The sequence below is a fragment of the Balaenoptera musculus genome, chromosome 2 (genome assembly GCF_009873245.2).
Source record: "Balaenoptera musculus isolate JJ_BM4_2016_0621 chromosome 2, mBalMus1.pri.v3, whole genome shotgun sequence".
Taxonomy (NCBI): Eukaryota; Metazoa; Chordata; class Mammalia; order Artiodactyla; family Balaenopteridae; genus Balaenoptera; species Balaenoptera musculus.
The window spans coordinates 135180084-135202270 of record NC_045786.1 but is presented as its reverse complement, the minus strand read 5'-3'; the positions used below and the strand labels follow the sequence as shown (position 1 = coordinate 135202270).

Here is a 22187-nt window from a genome sequence, read left to right as displayed (position 1 = left end):
TGGGCTTCGCCGGGCCGGGTGGAACGGAGCGGGGCCGAGCGGGGTCGAGGTGGGGCTCTGGTCGTTCTGTGTCGCGACCTGCTGTAGTTTCCTCGGCGCTCGCGACCCTGACTAGAGTCTGGGATCGGGGAAGGAAGGGTGGGCGTTCGGGTCCCAGAGGGGCCGCTGAGGTGGGTGGGAAAGAACTGCGTGTGGCGGTTATTCTTTAGGCAGGCGGCCCTGAGGGGTTTGGGGGGCTGGCGGGCCCTGTCCGCGAAGTACGACCGGAGGTCGCGTTCTGGGGGCTTCCCAGCGCGTGGCCTCGCCCTCGGCCACACTGCCGCCGTGTGGCTGGAGTGTCGGGGACGGACTCGGGTGAGGAGAAGCGAGTAGGCTGTGAAGGTAGTCGGCGAGCGAACTCCCCGCTTCAAAACGCGCGGGAAGAGTAGCTCCTCGACTCTGCGGGTAACGAGTGATCCAAACCCCGCCGTACGCGTATTTTTTTTTTAATGCGGCTTGGTAGTCCAGTGAATACCTCCACTTTTGGATTCTCGGTGGTAAATTCTCAAGTGTCGAATTGCACGGTTCCTGTAGGTTTTACTTCGCTGTTGGTGACTGACTTTCTCTAAGAATTTTTCTGCGTGTAGTAGTACACACGCCGAGAAAGGACATATTCAGAGATATTATTTCTTTTAAAGGCATATCCTTTTAAGAAATCTGGATGTCCGTGGACTCCAGAACATCCAATGACTTATGGCACGACCATGTATAAACAATTATGAAGTTTCAGTCATGCAACAACATTCAATTTATTTTATTATAGATAACTGTATACATTTATTTTAATATATATAACGACTTTCATTTATTAAATACCTGCTAGGGCTCTGCCCAGTACCGGGATGAAGGTGTCTCTTCCCTCCCCACTTCTTGCTCCACCCACATTTTTCTGTAATAATGCTATGTCAAAAGGTTGTTTTTAGAAAACCCTTCCTTAGAAAACCCTTCCTTATTATTCTTTTTTAGCAAAGTATCCAAGATGAGTGACAGCCTATTTGTCAGTTTGGACAGACTTTTGCTAGAATTTGGTAGGTATAAAATGGAAATAAAAAGTAGATAACTATTTGTATTATCATTGGACATTTTAACAATGAAATGAAGTCACAAAAGAGTAATTTATTTTAGTTTTCCAGTATGAGCAAGATATAAGTACTAAAGAAGATATGATTCAACGAATTAATAGTAAGTAGTTTTGCATGACAAAGATGTTTTTATTTTTTTATGGAATGTAAGATATTATGCTGTTGCCTTGTTTAGGGTAATTTATAGTTGGCATTAGAACTTTTCCCCTGGTTCTATCTAGTGACTAATAATGAGCTATTTACCCTAACTATTTTTTCAATAATTTTCTGTATTCAGCGTTTAATTATTTTGTGTTTAAGAATTTTGTTCTAAGTAGAAATCACCCTTAATTAAATACAATTGAAAATGTTATTTTTCTCAAATAACACAGGTTATTTTAAACATTTGAGTGAAAATTTTAAAATACTTTTAGAAATCATCAAAAGTCAGTGGCCAGGATTAATGGAAGCCACATTTTCAGGAATGCTAATTATGAAAATTAATATTATGAGTGGAATGACAAAGCAAATTACATAAATATAGTATTTTAAGATCCTACATAAAAACTATCAAAAGAAACTACACTCATTAATTTCTTAATAGTTCTGAAAGGTATTATAGAATTTGGTTATCTTTTCTGCAGCAAAAAAGAATATTGGATATTAAGAATTTATTTTAATCTTTTTAAGAAATTACATTTTATTTTTAGCTTGTGTTTACTCACTATAACAAAGAAATAAGTGAGTTGAAGGTGCATTAAATAATGACATGGAATTGATGAATAGAAATTCCACATTTGTCAAAAACAAAACTCTTATGTTAGTATCATATGAGTAAATGTTTACATGAACTCATAGCATCATAAGATGCCATTGATCTTAGATATTACTTAATCCAGCCCTCTTACATTAAAGATGTGGGATGGGGACGTTTATTTCTCTTCAATCTAAAACACTAATTCTTAGCTTCTGGGTCTAGGAGCAAGCCTGACTCTGGTCCTGTGCTTTTTAGTATAGGGCCCTTCCCATCTCAAGCCTCACTTCCTCTTCATTCTCTGGTTCTCCTTTTCTAGCTCAGTTGCCATACCTTTTTGTCTACTGTATTTATTTTGAATTTATGATTTCCAGAATGCTTTGAAGATATTAAAGAAAACAAAGCGACTATTTGTAAGATACATGAAACTATAAATACAACAGATGAGGAAATCGGTCATTACTGTAAACATAGTAAGGAGATCAAAGACAACTGTAGTAAGTGAGTATTTTAAAGAAACTTTCAATAGTTGTCATTAGATTCTCTTATTCAAGGTTTTTTAGTTTATAGTTGAAGACACTGTTGCTTTAAAGTAGTATTTTATATTAGGAAAATGATGAATCAAGTCTTACATTTCCTTGTTACATGCCACTGTAAAAGGGATCACAGAAGTTCCAAAAGAAAAATAGAAGAGCTGTAAGATCTCTCTAATTCAGATCCACTTAGTCTAAATACAGTATGTTGAATAATCTAGGCTCAGTATAGAAAATTCCTATTAGATAAATAAATTTGAAATAATTTCCATCTTTGAATTTTCAAGATCTTATTTTTGTCTAAGGGAACCTAGCCTAAAATTAGTAGCTTTTCAAAATAAAACTATTTAGTAAGTTAAGAATTCTTTCAGTATAGCTTCAGGTTCCCGATTCTAGTAGTTACATCTATTATAAGACAAACATTTTGAAACAAAGACTTGTTAATGGAACTTAATTGTATGGACAGGTACTTACAAAAATAAAATGTTTAGTTTTCTGTATTTAATTTTATGTGGATCACTGTCTTTGTATTAAGTACTATATTAAGAATCATATTTGTTTTAAAATATTTTGTTATTTAAAAATTTCATAAACTTTTTGGTTTTCCCTCATTACTTTTTTTATATTGGTTTTAAAATTTTATAAAAGTAACACATGCCTAGTATAAAAATTCAAAGACTATACAAATGTATGGAGTAAAAAGTTTTTCCCTGCCTGTAGTCCCCATCCCCACCCTGTCCTCTTCCTTACAGGTGATCACTCTTAACAGTGAGTACCCTTCCAGACCTTTTAAAATATATATTCAACATCACTATTACATATGCTTATATATACATCTACCTGTATATCTGTCTTTCCTTTTTTAAAAAATGCGATCATACCATACTTATTTTTCAACTTGTTTTTTAAATTTAACAATATGTAATGTAAATGGTACTATACATGTAATGATTATGTATGGATTGCATTCTTTTTTTTAACAGCTCCATAGTATTTTATAGTATTGATGTATCCTAAGTTATTTAACCATTCTCCTATTAATAGACATTTAGGTTATTTCCAGTTATTTCCTATTATAAACAACATGTACAGGTATCCTTCCATATTTCTAGACCAGTTGCTATAGAATGACCTCGTGGAAGTGAAATTGCCAGGTTGAAGAGTATGCATGTTTAAATATTTGATAAGTAATGCCAAACTGCTCTCCCAAAAAAATTATACTAATTTATACTTTCACCAACAATATATGGGAGTTTCTATTCCTCACACCATTGCTAACACTGAAATTATCAATGTTTAAATTTTTTGGCAATCTGATCAACGAAAAAACTACATATTGTTGAACTTTTTCTTTTAGTTTGATTTAGGTTTATGGTAGTTAAGTTTTACCAGTGGTTTCCCTCAAGTAGCTGCAAAGGGTGCTGGAAAAGTACTGGTATCTTCCCCGCAGAACCTACTGTGTCCAAGATGTACTTTACTTTATACAAGATTATTCTCTGCTGGGTTCTGAGGGCAGTTAGTAGGATCTGTTGATTTTAGGATCCGTTGATTTTAATGCATGAATACCTCTAGTTCATGATTTCAGCATGCTGGTTAAGAGGTTTAAATGTGAAATATGAATTCATGAAAGTATTAGAAGAAAATATAGGTGACTATAATCTTTGAGAGAGGAAGGCCTTTCTAAGTATGTCATCAAAGGTAGAAACCACATAGGAAACAATGGATAAATATGACACATGCAAATTAAAAAGAAAAACACCTCAAAATGATACAAAAAGCAAAAGCATAAGGTAGGAAAATGTCAAAGAAGGGTTAATTTTTAAAATATAAAGTGCTTGTAGAAATTAATAAGAAAGAGCCAAAGTCCCATTAGAAAAATAAGCAAAGAAGGTAAACAGGTAAATACCAAAATGAAGAAATGTATGTCTAATAAATGTGAACAAATGCTCAATCTTACTAATAATCAAAGACATCCAAATTAAAGCAATAATAAAATACTATATATTCTTTTGCCTTTAAGTTTTGCAGAAATTTAAAGAAGGATAATACCCAATGTTGGCCAGGAAATAAGAAAATCACCTCTTTCATACACTGTAGGAATGTACACTGGTATATACCTTTTGGATGACATATAAGTATACTTTAAAGGCTTTAGAAATAAGCATGACTTTTGATTAAATGGTTCTATTTCTGATAATTTTTCGTAAGAAAACAATTAGGCATTTTCTCAAAGATGTAATGTACAACAAGGTATTTATTTCAACTTTTTTATGATAGGAAAACATTGGAAGCAACTCAAATGTTCAACATTAGGTGATTGTTTAAATGAATTTTGGTATATCCATATGAATGAACAGTAGGCAGCCCATTAGTTTATGATATAAGTGAATATTGACATGGAAAGGTGTTAACAGTATATTACAAATTGAACAAAACATTAAAACAACATTCATAGAATAAACTCAATTTAGTAATTGTGTATTTATGTATAATTTAAAAAGTCTAGAAATATGTACATCAAAATGGTTACAGTGAATATCTTTTCAGTGAGCGTGTATTTCTTATGGAATTTAAAAAATATTCAGAATGTATGTATATATAACCTTTGACCTTATAATTCCATTTTGGGGAATATTGCCTAAGGAAATGATTGTAAACTCAGACAAGTGTTTAAGTACAAGTTCTTAAGAGAAACTTAGACTAACCAAAATGGCCAACAATATTGGAATGGTTAGATAAATTGTGTAATATGTTGTATTTATTAAAACCTTTACAGTGAATTCTTAGTGACAAAGAAAATGTATATATTGATAGTTTAAAAGTAAGTGATAAAGGATGGTATGTTGTATATGTGAATATGAACTCAAAGATGTTAAACTATATACTTATAGTAAAATCTGGAAATAATTTATTAAAATAATATCAGTATTAGTAGTTATTATTCAGTGTTGAGAATATAGATGATAATTATTTTCTTATGTATACTTTTCTGTTCTTCCAAAATGGGTATGCATACTTTTTGAATCTGAAAAAATAAAAAAGATTAGAGAAAAGAGCTAGAGGAAATATTTGAACAATACTTAGAATGTAAGCTGCCATGGTGTATACTTAATTTTAGATTTTTCACACTGGCAACATTTTTCGAGTCATGTAATAAAACAAATGTATAAGTTGAATATTCATTTTATTCTTACTATCTGATTTTATAATTCATTATGGTCTAGTTTCTTTCTTTCAAGTTCAGGAGGGTATAAAACCTGACTTTCTAAATTTCAAAGGAGAAAAAAGCCTCTCTTTATCCCTTATCCTAGCTCTTTAAATGTTTACTCGAAAAGAATTTCTTAGCTAAGATCTTAGAAGTATGATGAGAAACAAAGCCTGATGTTGGAGTGTTGCAGAGTATATTCCAGAAATGCCATAGTAATACACAGTCCATCCATGTCACATTTGTTCCTTCCCTAGTCATGGTTCCAAAACAGGCTTTATGTAAAAATTAATCGATATTGATATTTGAGCATATGTATGATTGCATGAATGGTCATAGTGGCGGTGATCGGAGATGGGAATGTTTTTCTTGATGTAAGCTTGTTTCTTCCAGGAAAGGAAAGAGTTGTTTATCTTTAAATGGTTACATTCATTTTTATTATTTCTTAAATTTGTTTATCATTCTGAGATGCTAATTACAGTATTTTTTTTCCGTAGCTGGAGGCCAACATGTGATGTATTTCATAAACATGAAAACTATATGCAGGACCAGTTTACTATTTATCAAGAAACTGTTGAAAAAGACAAGTACAGTACATATATTAATTTAAGCTTATCAATTCTATAGCTTAGTATTAAGATATTCTTTGCAAAAATATTAATTGAAAAATACACAAATTTTTATTAATTAATTTATTTATTTATAAAGTAAATTCAGTGTTTTGGACTCTGGTTGTCACTGTTGGCCTACCTATTTGTTATAAAGCTCTATCCAACCTTGGATATGTTTAAATATGTCCTTAGATAGAAACTATTTATCAGTAGCAGTTATAAGGCAGAGTGCTTCAATTAATATTTTTTATGACTGAATTGCTATAGTCAAACATCTGGGGGAGTAGCTAGCTGTATAATTAGCTTATGAAAAATTTGGAGTATTGACTTTTGAAGGGTATTTTTATATTGAACTTGTTTTTCAGAGTGCTGATTTAGTGGGGTGTTATATTCTGACAGAGAAATACTATTGGGTTGGCCAAAAATTAAGATGTTACGGAGAAATCCGAATGAACTTTTTGGCCAACCCAATAATATTTGTGTGGGCTTATTTTATTATGTGTTAAATCACCTGGTTTGGGGGACTAAATGTAATTAATGAATATAATGAAACAAGGTGAGGAACTTTGAACACGTTATATAGCATTATAATTTCGCTTAATTTAAAAAATTGAAATGTTTTTATTTTTAACATAACTGGACAAGAGCAGTGTTGATTTAATTTTTAATTTTTATTTATCTTACTACTTTCCCCCCAGCTTTATTGAGGTATAATTGACATATAGCAGTAAGTCTGAGGTGTAAAACATGATTTAATACATGTGTGTATTGTGAAATGATTACCACAATAAAGTTAGGTAACACATCTATCACTCTATTATATTTTTTGTAGTGAGAATATTTAAGATTTACTCTTTTAACAACTTTCAAGTATATAATACAGTATTATTATATTCACCATGCTTTATATTAGATCCCCAGAACTTATTCAGCTTTTAACTGGAAGCTTGTACTCTCTGACCAACATCTTTTCATTTCCTCTACCCGTCAGCCCCTGGAAACCACCATTATACTCTCTGCTTCTATGAATTCAGCTTTTTTAAAAGACTTTACATATAAGTGAGATCATAACAGTATTTGTCTTTGTCTGACTTATTCAGTTAGCATAACACTCTCAAGGTCCATCTGTGTTGTCACAAATGGCAGGATTTCCTTCTTTTTTAGTGGCTAAATAACATTCCATTTTTATATACATCACATTCAAAAAATCTATTCACCTGTCAGTGGACATTTAGGTTGTTTCCATGTCTTGGCCATTGTGAATAATGCTTTAATGAACATGGTGCAGATATCTCTTTGGGATAGTGATTTTCTTTCCTTTGAATATATAACTAGAAGTGGGATTACTGGATCATATGGCTTTTCTATTTTTAATTTTTTGAGGTGCCTCCATACTGTTTTCCATGGTGGCTGTATCAATTTACATTCCCACCACCAGTATACAAGGGTTCCCTTTTCTCTACATCCTTGCCAACACCTATCTTGTCTTTTCGGTAATACCCATTCTACACATATGAGGTACTATCTCATTGTGGTTTTGATTGGCATTTCTCTGATAATTGGTGGTGGTGAGCATCTTTTCATGTACCTGTTGACTATTTGTATGTCTTCTTTGGAAAAATGTCTCTCAGCCCTTTGCCCATTTTTAACTTGGATTATTAGTCTTGCTATTCAGTTGTATGAGTTCCTTATGTATTTTGGATATTAACCCCTTATTGGATATATGGTTTGCAAACATTTTCTCCCATTCTATAGTCTGCCTCTTCAGTTTGTTGATTGATTCTTTTGCTGTGCAGAAGCTTTTATAGTTTGGTGTAGTCCCACTTGTTTATTTTTGCTTTTGTTGCTTGTGCTTTTGGTATCATATCCCCAAAAATCATTGCCAAAACCAACATCAAGGAGATTTTTCCCCTAGGAGTTTTATGATTTCAGGTCTTACATTTAATTTAAGTCTTTAATCCATTTTGAGTTCATCTTTATGAGTGGTATAAGATAGGGGTCCAATTCCATTCTTTGCATGTGGCTATCCAGTTTTCCCAGCACTGTTTATTGCAGACTATCCTTTCCCCATTGAGTATTCTTGGCTTCCTTTCCAAATATTGGTTGACTGTATATGCATGGATTTATTTCTGGACTCTTGATTCTGTTCCATTGGTTTATCTGTCTGTTTTTATGCCAGTACCATACTGTTTTGATTACTATATCTTTGTAGCATAGTTTGAAATGAGGAAGTGTGATGCTTCCACCTTGTTCTTTTTTGAGATTTCCAGAAATTGACTATTTGGGGTCTCTTGTGGTTCCATACAAATTTTGGGATATTTTTTCCATTTCTGTGAAAAATGCCATTGTAATTTTGATGGGATTGCATTGAATTTATAGATGGCTTTGGGTAGTATGGATATTATAACAGTATTAATTCTTATGATCTGTGAGCACAGAATATCTTTCCATATTTATGTCTTCTTCAGTTTCTTTCATAGTGTCTTATAGTTTTCAGTGTACAAATCTTTCACCTTCTTGGTTAAATTTATTCCTAAGTTTTTAAATGTGTTTGATGCTACTGTAAATGGGATTATTTTCTTTATTTTTTTTTCAGGTAGTTCGTTGTTTGTGTATAGAAGTGCAACTGATTTTTGTATGTTGATTTTGTATCCTGAAACTTTATTGAATTTATTGATTAGTTCTAATAGGTTTTTGGTGGAGTCTTAGAATTTTCTATATATTGATATAAGGATATACTGTTTACAAACAGACCATTTTACTTTTTCCTTTCCTATTTGGATGCCTTTTATTTCTTTTTGTTGCCTAATTGCTTTAGCTAGCTCTTCCAGTATTATATTGAATAAGAGTGGTGAGAATGGCACCTTTGTCTTGTTTCTGATTTTGGAGGAAAAGCTTTTAGCTATTTACCACTGAGTATGATATTAGTTATGGACTTGTCATATATAGCCTTTATTATGTTGAGGTATACCCAATTTATTGAAAGTTTTTATCATGAAAGGGTGTCAGATTTTGCCAAATACTTTTTCTGCATCTATTGAGATCATATAATTTTTATCCTTCATTCTATTAATGTGGTATTTCATGTTTAATGATTTGTGTAAATTGAACCATCCTTGCATCCAAGGATAAATCCCACTTCGTATTCATGTATGATTCTTTTAAAGTGCTGTTGAATTTGTTTGCTAGTATTTTTTTTTGAGAATCTTTTCATCCATATTCATCAGGAATATTGGCTTGTAGTTTTCTTTTCTTGTAGTGTCCTTATTTGGCTTTTTATCAGGCTAGTGCTGGCCTCATAAAATGAATTGGAGAGTGTTTTCTCCTCTTCCATTTTTTGGGAAGAATTTGAGAAGGATTGATGTTAGTTCTTCTTTAAATGTTTGGTACAGTTTACCAGTGAAACCATCTGGTCCTGGGCTTATTTTTGTTGGGAGGGTTTTGATTACTGCTTCTATCTCCTTACTAGGAATTGACCTGTTCAGATTTTTAATTTTTTCATAATTCAATCTTGGTAGGTTGTATGTTTCTAGAAATTTATCCATTTCTTTTAGGTTATCTAATTTGTTGTCCTATAATTGTTAATAGTAGCCTCTTAAGAGCTTTTGTATTTCTTTGGTGTCAGGTATAGTATCTCCTCTTTCATTTATAACTTTGTTTGAGTCCTCTCTCTTTCCCTTGGTTAGTCTAGCTAAAGGTTTGTAAATTTTGTTTATCTTTTCAAAAAAGCAACTTTTTGTTTCATTGATGTTTTCCTGTTGTCTTTCATGTCTCTAGTCCATTTATTTCTGCTCTAACCTTTGTTATTTCCTTCTTTCTGCTATCTTTATGGTTAGATAGTTCTTCTTTTTCTAATTCCTTGGGAAGTGACCTTCTTTGTCTCTTGTGACTGATTTTGACTGACTGTCTATCTTATCTGATATAAGTATAAGCACTTCTGATCTCTTTTGGTTACATTTGTATGGAATATCTTTTTCCATCCCTTCACTTTCAGCTCATGTGTTTCATTAAAACTAAAGTGAGTTTCTTGCAGGCAGCATATTGTTGGGTCTTGTTTTTTTTAATGCACTCAGCCACTCTTTGTCTTTTGTATTTAGTCTATTTACATTTAAAGTAATTATTGATAGGTATGGACTTACTATTGCCATTTAATTAATTGTTTTCTGAGTGTATTTTTAGTATTTAGTATTTAGTGTATTTTTAGTCCCTTTGTTCCTTTCTTCCTCTCTTGCTCTTCCTTTGTGATTTATTTTTTGTAGTGGTATGCTTTAATTCCTGTCTCTTTCTCTTTTGTGTATCTACTATAAATTTTTTCTCTGTGGTTACCATGACGCTTACATAAAACATCTTATAGATATAGCAGACGTATTGATAACAAGTAACCTTCAACTGCGTACAAAAACTGCACTTTTACTTCTACCCCCCCACATTTAATGCTATCGATGTCATACTTTATATCTTTTTATATTGTGCATCCATTAACAAATTATTATAGCTATAATTTTAATAGTATTTTAAACTTTCATACTAGAGATTAAAGTGATTTGCATACTATCATTACAGTATTATGGTATTCTGAATTTGAGTATATATTCACCTTTACCATTAAGTTTTATTCTTTTATATGTTTTTATGTTGTTACTTAACATCCTTTTATTTCAGCTTGAAAAACTCCCCTTAATATTTTCTAAAAGGCAGTAGTAATGAACTCCTTTAGTGGTAATGAACTCCCTTAGCTTTTGTCTGTCTGGGAATGTCCTTATTTTTCCTTCATTTCTAAAGGACAGTTTTGCTGGATATAGTATTTTTGGTTGGCAGTTTTTTCTTTCAGTACTTTGGATATGTGATCCCATTCTCTTCTGGCCTGGAAGATTTGTGCAGAGAAATCTCCTGATGACATTACAGGGGTTCCCTTGTGATGAGTTATTTTTCTCTTGATGTTTTCAAAATTCTTTTTGTCTTTGCATTTTAACATTTTGATTATAATTTGTCTTGGAGCAATCTTCTTTGGGTTGATCTTGGTTGGGGTGGGCTTCCTGTACCCAGATGTCTATCTCTTTCCTAATATTTGGGAAGTTTTCAGCTATTATTTCTTTTCTTTTTAAAAAATTTTTTGTTGGGGTATAATCAGTTTACAATATTGTGTTAGTTTCAGGTGTACAGCAAAGTGAATCTGTTATACAAATACATATATCCACTCTTTTTTAGATTCTTTTCCCATATAGGCCATTACAGAGTATTGAGTAGAGTTCCTTGTGCTATACAGTAGGTCCTTATTAGTTATCTGTTTTTTTAAAAATAAATTTATTTATATGTTTATCTTTGGCTGCGTTGGGTCTTCGTTGCTTTGCACAGGCTTTCTCTAGTTGCAACAAGCAGGGGCTACTCTTCGTTGTGGTGTGCAGGCTTCTTATTTTGGTGGCTTCTCTTGTTGTGGAGCATAGACTCTAGGTGTGTGGGCTTCAGTAATTGTGGCACATGGGCTCAGTTGTTGTGGCTTGCGGGCTCTAGAGTGCGCGCTCAGTAGTTGTGGTGCATGGGCTTAGTTGCTCCGTGGCATGTGGGATCTTCCCGGACCAGGGCTCAAACCCGTGTCCCCATGCAGGTGGATTCTTAACCACTGTGCCCCCAGGGAAGCCCTAGTTATCTGTTTTATATATAGTAGTGTGTATGTGTCAATTCCAATCTTCCACTTTATCCCTCCTCCCCCAACCCCTGGTAACCATAAGTTTATTTTCTACATCCGTAATTCTATTTCTGTTTTGTAGATAAGTTCATTTCTAGCCTTCTTTAAGATTCCACATATAAGTGATATCATATGATATTTGTCTTTCTCTGTATGACTTACTTGACTCAGTATGAGAAGCTCTAGGTCCATCCATGTTGCTGCAAATGGCATTATTTTGTTCTTTTTTATAGCTGAGTAATCAGCTATTATTTCTTTAAATAAACTTTCTGCCTTTTTCTCTCTCTCTTTTCTCCTTCTGGGACTTCCGTGATGCAAATATTTGTTCGCTTTGCAGTGTTCCATAATTTATGTAGATTTTCTTCACTCTTTTTCATTCTTTTTCTTTTTGTTCCTCTAAGTAGCTAATTTCAAATGAATAGTCTTTGAGTTTGCCGATTGTTTCTTTTATATGATCAAGTCTGTTATTGATGCTCTCTATTGAATACTTCAGTCCTGCTATTGTGTTCTTTAGCTCCACAGTTTCTGTTTGGTTCTATTTTATGGTTTCTATTTCTTTATTAAACTTCTCATTTTGTACATGCATTGTTTTCCTGATTTCGTTTAGTTGTCTGTGTTCTCTTGCATTTTATTGAGTTTCTTTAAGATGATTACTTTGAATTCTTTGCAAGGCAAACTGTAGATCTCCATTTCTTTGGGGTCAGTTACTGAAGATTTATTACTTTTCTTTCGATGGTGTCATGTTTGCCTAATTTTTGTGATATGCTTAGCCTTGCATTGGTGTCTGTGCACTTGAATGAACAAACACTTCTTCCAGTCTTTACAGTCTGGTTTTGGGAGGTAAAGACCTTCTCTTGTTGGTTTCCTGGGCTGATGGGATTACCTATAGAACTGCAGTTGTGCTGGGTTGGAGCTGATTTTGAAGCTGTCATTGAGTTTGTAGTGGGATCCATGGTTGGTGTGCTTGTTACCAGGGGCTCAGGCAGGTATGGATCCTGTCTGGTCCCTGGGTGGGTGAGACTTCCTCCAGTACTTTGTTCAGTAGGATAGTACTGGGACAAAGGTCTGATTCAGGTTCCACAGTTGGGTCCTTAGTCAGCAGGCATATTACCAAGTGTGTAGACAAGTTTGTCTCCCAGCAAGTCCCTGGGAGAGTTCATGCCTAGTCACTGAATGGATTCATGGGTGGTCAGGACTGGCCCTGGACTGTGTCTGAGAGGGGCTAGAACTGAGTCTCAGGGCTGTTTCAGATTCTACAAACAAAATTGAGGTCTACAGTCCTGGTTCTCAAGGCACAGATAGGCATGTCTCCAACCAGGTCCCTCCGTGGGCTGGACTGCTCTCTGATTGTGGCTAGAGGGGCTGGAGCCAAGTATAGGGCCCTTTCAAGATCTCCAGGGGAGCATATAGCAGTATCTCTTTGGGTCCCTGGGCCAGAAGTTCTGTTAGTGCTAGACTGCTTGAGATCTAGAACCAAGTATGGGTCCTTACAGGATCTATGGGGTGCAGACAGGAGTGTCTCTTGCTTGAACCTTGGACCCGCAGTACTGTGGACAAACTGTGCTGTGAGAGGGCTGGAACCAACTATAGGGTGCTTAAGGATCTTTAGGGGCATAGACAGGAGTGTCTCCTGCTGGGTCTCTGTGCCAGCAGGATTCTTCAGTGACTGTGGCTGGGACAGGTTGGAATCCAGTTACAGGGCCCTTTCAGAATCTACAGTCTCACTGAGTTTGGCAGGTTTATCTCCTGGTATTCCCAGACCATGGCCATGAAGGGCTGGAACTGGTTCACCTGCCACTTCTGAGACCACAGCCAGGACCAGGGTCTGTATGCCTATTGCCTGACACACAGGTGGGTGTGACTTCTCCCAGGTCCCTTGGTTTATGGGGCTGGTTACAGACCCAAAGCTAGATAGGCCTGTAGCTGAGTTCTCAGGGGTACAGAGATATTTTCTGGGTCTGTAGCCAGGACCACAGTCAGCAAGTTAAACCACCAGGATGTGAGTCCGTCTTCTCAAAATGGCTCTCCTCAGTCTTGGACTGCACCAGGATTTCACAGTCTCCTACCTGGATTCCAAAGCTTCCACAAAGGCACTTTTGTCCATGGTTGGATGACAAACTTTTATTGCTGAGGGGGTGATATGCTCAAGGGACATTTTATTCTGCCATCTTGCCGATGTCACTCCCATTCTAATATTCTAATTAAAAACACCCACACAAAATCTAGAATGCAATACATTTCATATTAATAAATGGGTCTTAAGGTAGGGACTGAGGTATAGATTTGGACTTCATTGGCATTTGAAATCATAAAAATAGATGAGATTGCCCAGGGAAAGTATAAAGCAAAAAGAAGAGAAAGCTGGAGTACATGATCATCCAAGAAATAGGCAGAGGGTAGAATTAACAAAGCAGACTTATTTTGTTATTTATAGGCCCCACTTCAATTCAAGAAGAATTTGAAATGATTTATATAAATAATACCATAGTGTTAAAATAAAGTTAGACATACAAATTGAGGCTATAGGGAAGTAAGGGTAATGCAGGAAGATGAAGCCTTTGATCTGGATAGAAATTCATACTATATGGTCTTACACATTTGTTAGATATAGGCAAAATTAAGCTTTGAAATTCCTAATAGTAGTCAAAGCATTGTGGAAGTGTCATCAATTTGGAATTCAGAATATTCATTTAAAAAACAGTTCAGTTGCTTAGGATAAGCAGAGGTTTTTTCCCTAGTACTCAGACTTGAGAGAAATTTGTTCCCTGGATTCTCATAAAGGGGAAATTGTGCAATATGGTAGTCAGTATCTTCAGTGGCCTCCCCCAAATAAACACAATATGTATTACTGCTTCTTATAACATCTCTCAGTGTAAGCTATAGCTATAAAATATTATTTAAAATGATTCTATGAGGGGTAAAACAAACCAGTCCAATAAGTACTTCTCTGATAGTGTTTGTTGTGGATGACTTCTCTTAGCTAGCCAGAGGTATGGAGGTGAAAACAGCTATCTCTTTCTTTCTTAAACCAGCCACATAGGTTGATTGACTTGATGACTCAATACTATGTATTTATAAGAGGAAAAGAGTCCATTTGTTGGTATCATGGGTAATGAAGGAAGTAGAGGCACCAGCTACTTATTTCTCCTAATCACCCATCCCTGTCCCAGGCATTCACGAAGACTAGCATTGCTGGCAAGAGATGAGATAGTAATGGCTCTTCTTGAATCATGGCTTGGGCTAGCAAGGTTCTTGTATGGAGTATATTAGAAGAGTTGCCATGAATATGCAGTCTGAACAGGATAGATGGGGTATGCTAATCTCATCTGAAACTGGTGGCCCAGACTCAGTTTTCTTATAGGTATTTCCCTCCTTTTGGACTATTTTCCCAAGAAGTGAAGGCTTAATTAGCAAATATGCATTTAGAAGAATAGGAAGAAACTTGTTTTGGGCTAAACTACTTTATCTTGCCTAAGGGGGCAGAGTTTAGTAATATTAAGAAATTAAAACATTCTTAAGATTCAGACCTGCTGACCAGTAGAAGAAGGCTGTTATCCTTACTTTTCTTCTTACTATACAAGCAGTTTATGAATACTTCTTTTCTCATCTGCTAAGGCGAGATAATCATTGAAGTATCTTTTAAGAAATTCCCCCATATAGTATGGCTTGATTTAGAAAATTTATAAAATTTTGAGGAATATAAGGACTATATATTTTTAGAAAAGTTTCTATGAATGTTATTTTTTGAAAGTATGTATTTGTTGATAACTCGGTAAAAAAAGGATCCAAGAATATATTTTCTTTTTTTAAATTGAAGTATAGTTGATTTACAACATTTACAATATTGTGTTAGTTTCAGTGTACAGCAAAGTGATCAGTTATATATATGTATATATATATATAAATACATATATATACTTATACACATTTTCCGATTGTTTTCCATTATAGGTTATTATAAGATATTGAATACAGTTCCCTGTGCTATACAGTAAAGCCTTGTTGTTTATCTGTTTTATATATGGTAGTGCGTATCTGTTTGCTTTCTATGTCTATGAGTCTGTTTCTGTTTTGTAAATAAGTTCATTTGTACTTTTTTTTTTTAGATTCCACATATAAGTGATATCATATGGTATTTGTCTTTCTCTGTCTGACTTACTTCACTTAGCATGATAATCTCTAGGTCCATCCCTATTGCTGCAAAAGGCATTATTTCATTCTTTTTTATGTCTGAGTAATATTCTATGATATATATATGCCACGTCTTCTTTATCCATTTATCTGTTGATGGACACTTAGGTTGCTTCCGTATCTTGCCTGTCGTAAACAGTGATGCTGTGATCATTGGGGTGCATGCATCTTTTCAAATTAGAGTTTTCATCTTTTACAGATATACGCCCAGTAGTGGTAACTCTATTTTTAGTTTTTTAAGGAACCTCCATATTGTTTTCCATAGTGGCTGCACCAATTTGCATTCCCACCAACAGTGTAGGAGGGTACCCTTTTCTCCACACCCTATCCAGCATTTATTATTTGTAGACTGTGAGGTGATACCTCATTGTAGTTTTGCTTTGCATTTCTCTAATAATTAGCAATGTTGAGCATCTTTTCATGTGTCTGTTGGCCATTTGTATGTCTTCTTTCGAGAAATGTCTATTTAGTCTTCTGCCCGTTTTTTGATTGGGTTGTTTGTTTCTCTGATATTGAGTTGTATGAGCTCTCTGTATGTTTTGGAAATTAAGCTCCTGTCAGCTGCATTCTTTGCAAATATTTTCTCCCAGTCCGTAGGTTGTCTCTTTGTTTTGTTTATGGTTTCCTTTACTGTGTGAAAGCTGTTAAGTTTGATTAGGTCCCATTTGTTTATTTTTGCTTTTATTTATTTTGCCTTGAGAGACTGACCCAGGAAAACATTGGTGCGATTTATGTCAGAGAATGTTTTGCCTATGTTCTCTTCTAGGAGTTTTATGGTGTCATGTTTTATATTTAAGTCTTTAAGCCATTTTGAATTTATTTTTGTGTGTGGTATGAGGGAGTGTTCTGACTTCGTTGATTTACATGAGTCTGTCCAGCTTTCCCAACACCACTTGCTGAAGAGACTGTCTTTTCTCCATTGTATATTCTTGCCTCCTTGGTCGAAGGTTAATTGGCCATAGGTGTGGGGGTTTATTTCTGGGCCCTCTATTCTGTTCCATCTCTATATGTCTGTTTTTGTGCCAATACCACCCTGTTTTGATTACTGTAGCTTTGTAATATTGCCTGAAGTCTAGAATGGTTATGCCCCCAGCTTTGTTCTTTTCCCTCAGGATTGCTTTGGCAATTCTGGGTCTTTTGTGGTTCCATATAAATTTTAGAATTATTTGTTCTAGTTCTGTGAAAAATGTCATGGGTAATTTGATAGGGATTGCATTAAATCTGTAGATTCGTTTGGGTAGTATGGCAATTTTAACTATATTAATTCTTCCAGCCCAAGACCATGGGATATCTTTTCATTTCTTTGAATCATCTTCAGTTTCCTTTATCAGTGTTTTACAGTTCTCAGCATATAAATCTTTCACCTCCTTGGTTAGGTTTATTCCTAGGTTTTTTTTTTTTTGATGCAATATGATTTTAAACAGGATTGCTTTTTTACTTTCTCTTTCTGATACTTCATTGTTAGTGTAAAGAAGTGCAACAGATTTCTGTATATTAATCTTGTATCCTGATACCTTGCTGAATTCATTTATCAGTTCTGGTAGTTTTTGTGTAGAGTCTTAAGGGTTTTCTGTATAGAGTATCATGTTATCTGCATATAATGACAGTTTTACCTCTTGCCTTCTAATTTGGATGCCTTTTATTTCTTTTTCTTGCCTGATTGCTGTGGCTAGGACTTCCAATAATATGTTGAATAAAGGTAGTGAGAGTGGGCATCCTTGTCTTATTCCAGCACTTAGTGGGAAGGCTTTCAGCTTTTCACCATTTAGTATCATGTAAGCTGTGGGTTTGTCATAAATGGCTTTTATTATGTTATGTTCCCTTTATACCCACTTTGGTGAGAGTTTTTATCATGAATGGATGTTGAATTTTATCAAATGCTTTTTCTGCATCTATTGAGATGATCATGTGGTTTTTGTATTTTCTTTTGTTGTTGTGGTGTATCACATTGATTGATTTGTGTTTGTTGAACCATCCTTGTGACTCTGGGATGAATCCAATTTGATTATGGTGTATGGCCCTTTTTATGTGTTGTTGGACTTGGTTTGCTAATATTTTGTTGAGGATTTTTGCGTCTACATTCATCAAAGATATTGGCCTGTAATTTTCTTTTTGGTAGTGTCTTTTTCTGGTTTTGGTATTAGGGTGATGGTGACTTCATAGAATGACTTTGGGAGTGTTCCCTCCTCTTCAGTCTTTTGCAAGAGTTTGAAAGGATAGATATAAGTTCTTCTTTGTATGTTTGGTAGAATAACCCAGTGAAGCCATCCAGTCCGGGACTTTTGTTTGTAGGGAGCCTTTTTTACTACAGATTCTATTTCACTTCTAGTGATCAGTCTGTTCAAATTATCTGTTTCTTCTTGATGCAGTTTTGGCAGACTGTATGTTTCTGGCAACTTGTCCATTTCTTCTAGGTTGTCAAATTTGTTGGTATATAACTGTTCATAATATTTTCTTAGTAATTTTTTGTATTTCTATGGTTTTGTTACTGAGTCCAAGCTCACTCTGCTTGCCACATGGCAGGCCAATAAATCGGGAGAAGAGGTGTCAAGGCAAGGAATAGTGACTTTATTCGGAAAGCCAGCAGACCAAGAAGATGGCAGACTAGTGTCTTAGAAGAACCATCTTATTGGGCTGTGGATGCCAGTTTCTTCTATAGAACAGAGAGGGAGCAGAGGTGAGGAAATAAAGTAAAAAGGCCATAAATCTTGCAAATATCTCCTGGAATAGCCAGCCTTGGGAAAAGGATGTGTTAATTTCTTCTTTCTTGCAGCCATTCACAGGTGGACAGGGTCAGAATGTTTCCCTGAACAAAGGCACTTTGGTTTAACATTCAGACAGAGGGGCAGGTTCCCTGAAGCAGACCATTATGTATAGACAGTAACCTTTTAGTGAACAAAAGCAGCAGGAAGCAAAGGTTAAAGTAAGAGAAACAGATCCAACATGTAGTCAGATTTGTTCTTCCCTGTAACAATATCGGTTGTTATTTCTCCTCTTCCATTTCTTATTTCATTTATTTGTATCCTGTCTCTTTTCTTCTTGGTGAGCTTGGCTAGAGGCTTGTCAATTTCATTTATCCTTTCAACTATCTCTTGGTTTTATTGATTTTTTTCTATTTTTTAAATCTCCATTTATTTATTTCCTCTCTGATCTTTATTATTTCCTTCCTTCTGCTGAATTTAGGTTTTGTTTGTTTTACTTTTTCTAATTCTTTTAGGTGGTGGGTTAGGCTGTTTATTTAAGATTTTTCTTGTTTTTGGAAGAAGGCCTGTATTGCTATGAACTTCTCTCTTCGAACTGCTTTTTCTGCATCCCATAGATTTTGTATGGTTGTGTTTTCATTGTCGTTTGTTTCGAGGTATTTTTAAATTTCCTCTTTGATTTCATCACTGACCCATTGGTTTTTTAGTGGCATGTTGTTTAGTCTCCATGTAATCATTTTTTTTCTCATTTCTCTTTCTGTGGTTGATATCTAGTTTCATACCGTTGCACTCAGAAAAGTTGCTTGAAATAATTTCTGTCCTCTTAAATTTGTTGAGGCTTGTTTTGTGTCCTAGTACGTGGTCTATCCTAGGGAATGTTCCATGTGCTCTTGAAAAGAATGTGTATTCTGGTTTTTTTGGATGTAGTGTCCTGTAGATATCAATTAAGTCTAACTGTTCTATTGTGTCATTTAGGATCTCTGTTACCTTATTGATTTTCTGTCTGGAAGATCTATCCATTGATGTCAGTACAGTGTTAAACTCTCCTACTATTGTTGTATTCCCATCAATTTCTCCCTTTTTGTCTCTTGGTATTTGTTTTATGTATTTTGGTCCTCCTATATTGGGTGCATATGTGTTAATGAGTGTGATATCCTCTTGTATTGATCATCTTATTATATGTTGACCTTCATTGTCTTTCTTTGTGGCCTTCGTTTTAAAGTCTGTTTTGTCTGATGTGAGTATTGCTACCCCCACTTTCTTGTCATTTCCTTTTGCATGAAATATCTTTTTCCATCTGCTCACTTTCAATCTATATGTGTCTTTCACCCTGAAGTGGGTCGCTTGTAGGCAGCATATTGTAGATACTTGTTTCATTATCTAACCTGCCACTCTATGTATTTGATTGGTGCATTTAGTCCATTTATGTATAAAGTAATTATTGATAATATGTATTTATTGCCATTTTAAACCTTGTTTTCCAGTTGATTTTGCACATCTTTGTTCCTTTCTCCTCCTTTTTGTTTTCCCGTTTGTGGTTTGTATTATGCTTGAGTTCCTTTCTTTTTGGTTTTTGTGAATCTATTTTATGTTTTTGATTTGTGATTACCCTGATTTTCAAGTATGTTATCTCATAACTGTATCTACTTCCTTTAGATTCATAATCATATAAGCTCAAACACATTCTAAAAGATCTGCATTTTCTTACTCCCCTCCCCCACATTTTGTGATTTTGATGTCCTAGTTTACATCTTAATGTTTATCTTTTTGCTGTTCATTGTATTTATAATTGCTTTCACAGAATATTTTTGATTTTTTTTTTTTTTTGATTGTTTTTTAATCCATGTACTGGCTTATTTAAGTGATATTCAATCCTTTTATATATTTGCCTTTCCTATTGTGAGTTTACCTTTTTTATTGATTCCTGCTTCTTTTCTATTTAGAGAAGATCTCAGTATTTCTTTTAGGATAGATTTAGTATTGCTGTCTTCTTTTAGTTTTTGCTTGTCTGAGAAATTGTTTATCTCTCCTTCTATTCTAAATGACAGTCTGGCCAGGTACAGTATCCTAGGTTGCAGGTTTTTGTTTTTCAGGACTTTGGATATATCTTGCCCCTCCTTTATGGCCTGCAAAGTTTCTTTAGAGAAATTAGCTGGTAGCCTTATGGGGGTTCCCTTGTAACTGACTCTTTGTTTTTTCTCTTGCTGCCTTTAGAATCCTCTCTTTATCTTTCACTTTTGCCATTTTAATTATGATATGTCTTAGATTTGGTCTGTTTGGGTTCATCTTGTTTGGGAACCTCTGTGCTTCCTGTACCAGGATTGCTGTTTCCTTGTTTAGGTTTGGGAAGTTTTCAGCCATAATTTCTTTGAAAACATTTTTTTAAAAATTTTATTTATTTATTTATTTATTTATTTATTTATTTATGGCTGCGTTGGGTCTTCGTTTCTGTGCGAGGGCTTTCTCTAGTTGCAGCAAGCGGGGGCCACTCTTCATCGCGGTGCGCGGGTCTCTCACTATCGCGGCCTCTCTTGTTGCGGAGCACAGGCTCCAGACACGCAGGCTCAGTAATTGTGGCTCACGGACCTAGTTGCTCCGCGGCATGTGGGATCTTCCCAGACCAGGGCTCGAACCTGTGTCCCCTGCATTGGCAGGCGGATTCTCAACCACTGCGCCACCAGGGAAGCCCCTCTTTGAAAACATTTTTGATCCCCCTTTCTCTTTCTTTTTTTCCTGGGATTCCTATTATGCGTAGATTGGCTTGCTTTTATTATCCCATAGATCTCATATGTTGCTTTCTTTCTTTTTTTCATTTGTCTTTCTGTCTGCTGTTCTGCTTGGGTGATTTCAGTTATTCTGTCTTCCAGATCACTTCTTATTCTGCATTATTTAGTTTACTATTTATGCCTTTTGCTCAGTTTTCATTTTGGCAATTGAGTTGTCTAATTTCGATTGGCTTCTTTTTATAGTTTCTAATTCCTTGTTACAGTGATCTGCATTTCTATTGATTTTCTTAGTTCCTTCAGCATTTTTATTACCTCTCTTCTGAACTCAGGGTCTGGTAGATTGGAGAGGTCTGTTTCATTGTTCTTTCAGGGAATTTCTCTGGTTCTTTTAATTCAGAGTAGTTCCTCTGCTGTTTTCATTTTACTTATATTTCTCCAACTCTATGAATTTTGGAGAAACACTTATCTACTGTGGTCTTGAAGGTCTGTTTTTATGGGACAGTGGGAGTGACCCTTGTGTAGACTGTGTGAGTGCAGTATTTTCAGTGTGAGGGCTGTTTGTGGTATGGATGCTTGCCAAGACTTTCCTCAGGTTGTGCTGGCCCTTGTCCCCTTGATAGGGGATGTGTTTGGTGTTGTGGTTACCAGAGCCTGCACTGGATGTTGGGTGGGGCCTCCT

General features: G+C 35.1%; 1 protein-coding gene across 1 annotated transcript in view; it reads left to right on the top strand.

Annotated features, from left to right (window-relative positions):
- The first annotated feature begins 1018 nt into the window (after positions 1–1018).
- C2H14orf39 (chromosome 2 C14orf39 homolog) overlaps positions 1019–22187 on the top strand; it is a 50850-nt gene continuing 29681 nt past the window's right edge. The window contains exons 1-4 of the mRNA XM_036844654.1: positions 1019–1067; positions 1165–1221; positions 2229–2355; positions 6090–6179. Coding sequence (XP_036700549.1) covers positions 1019–1067; positions 1165–1221; positions 2229–2355; positions 6090–6179 — 323 coding nt within the window. The remainder of the gene's footprint in view (positions 1068–1164; positions 1222–2228; positions 2356–6089; positions 6180–22187) is intronic.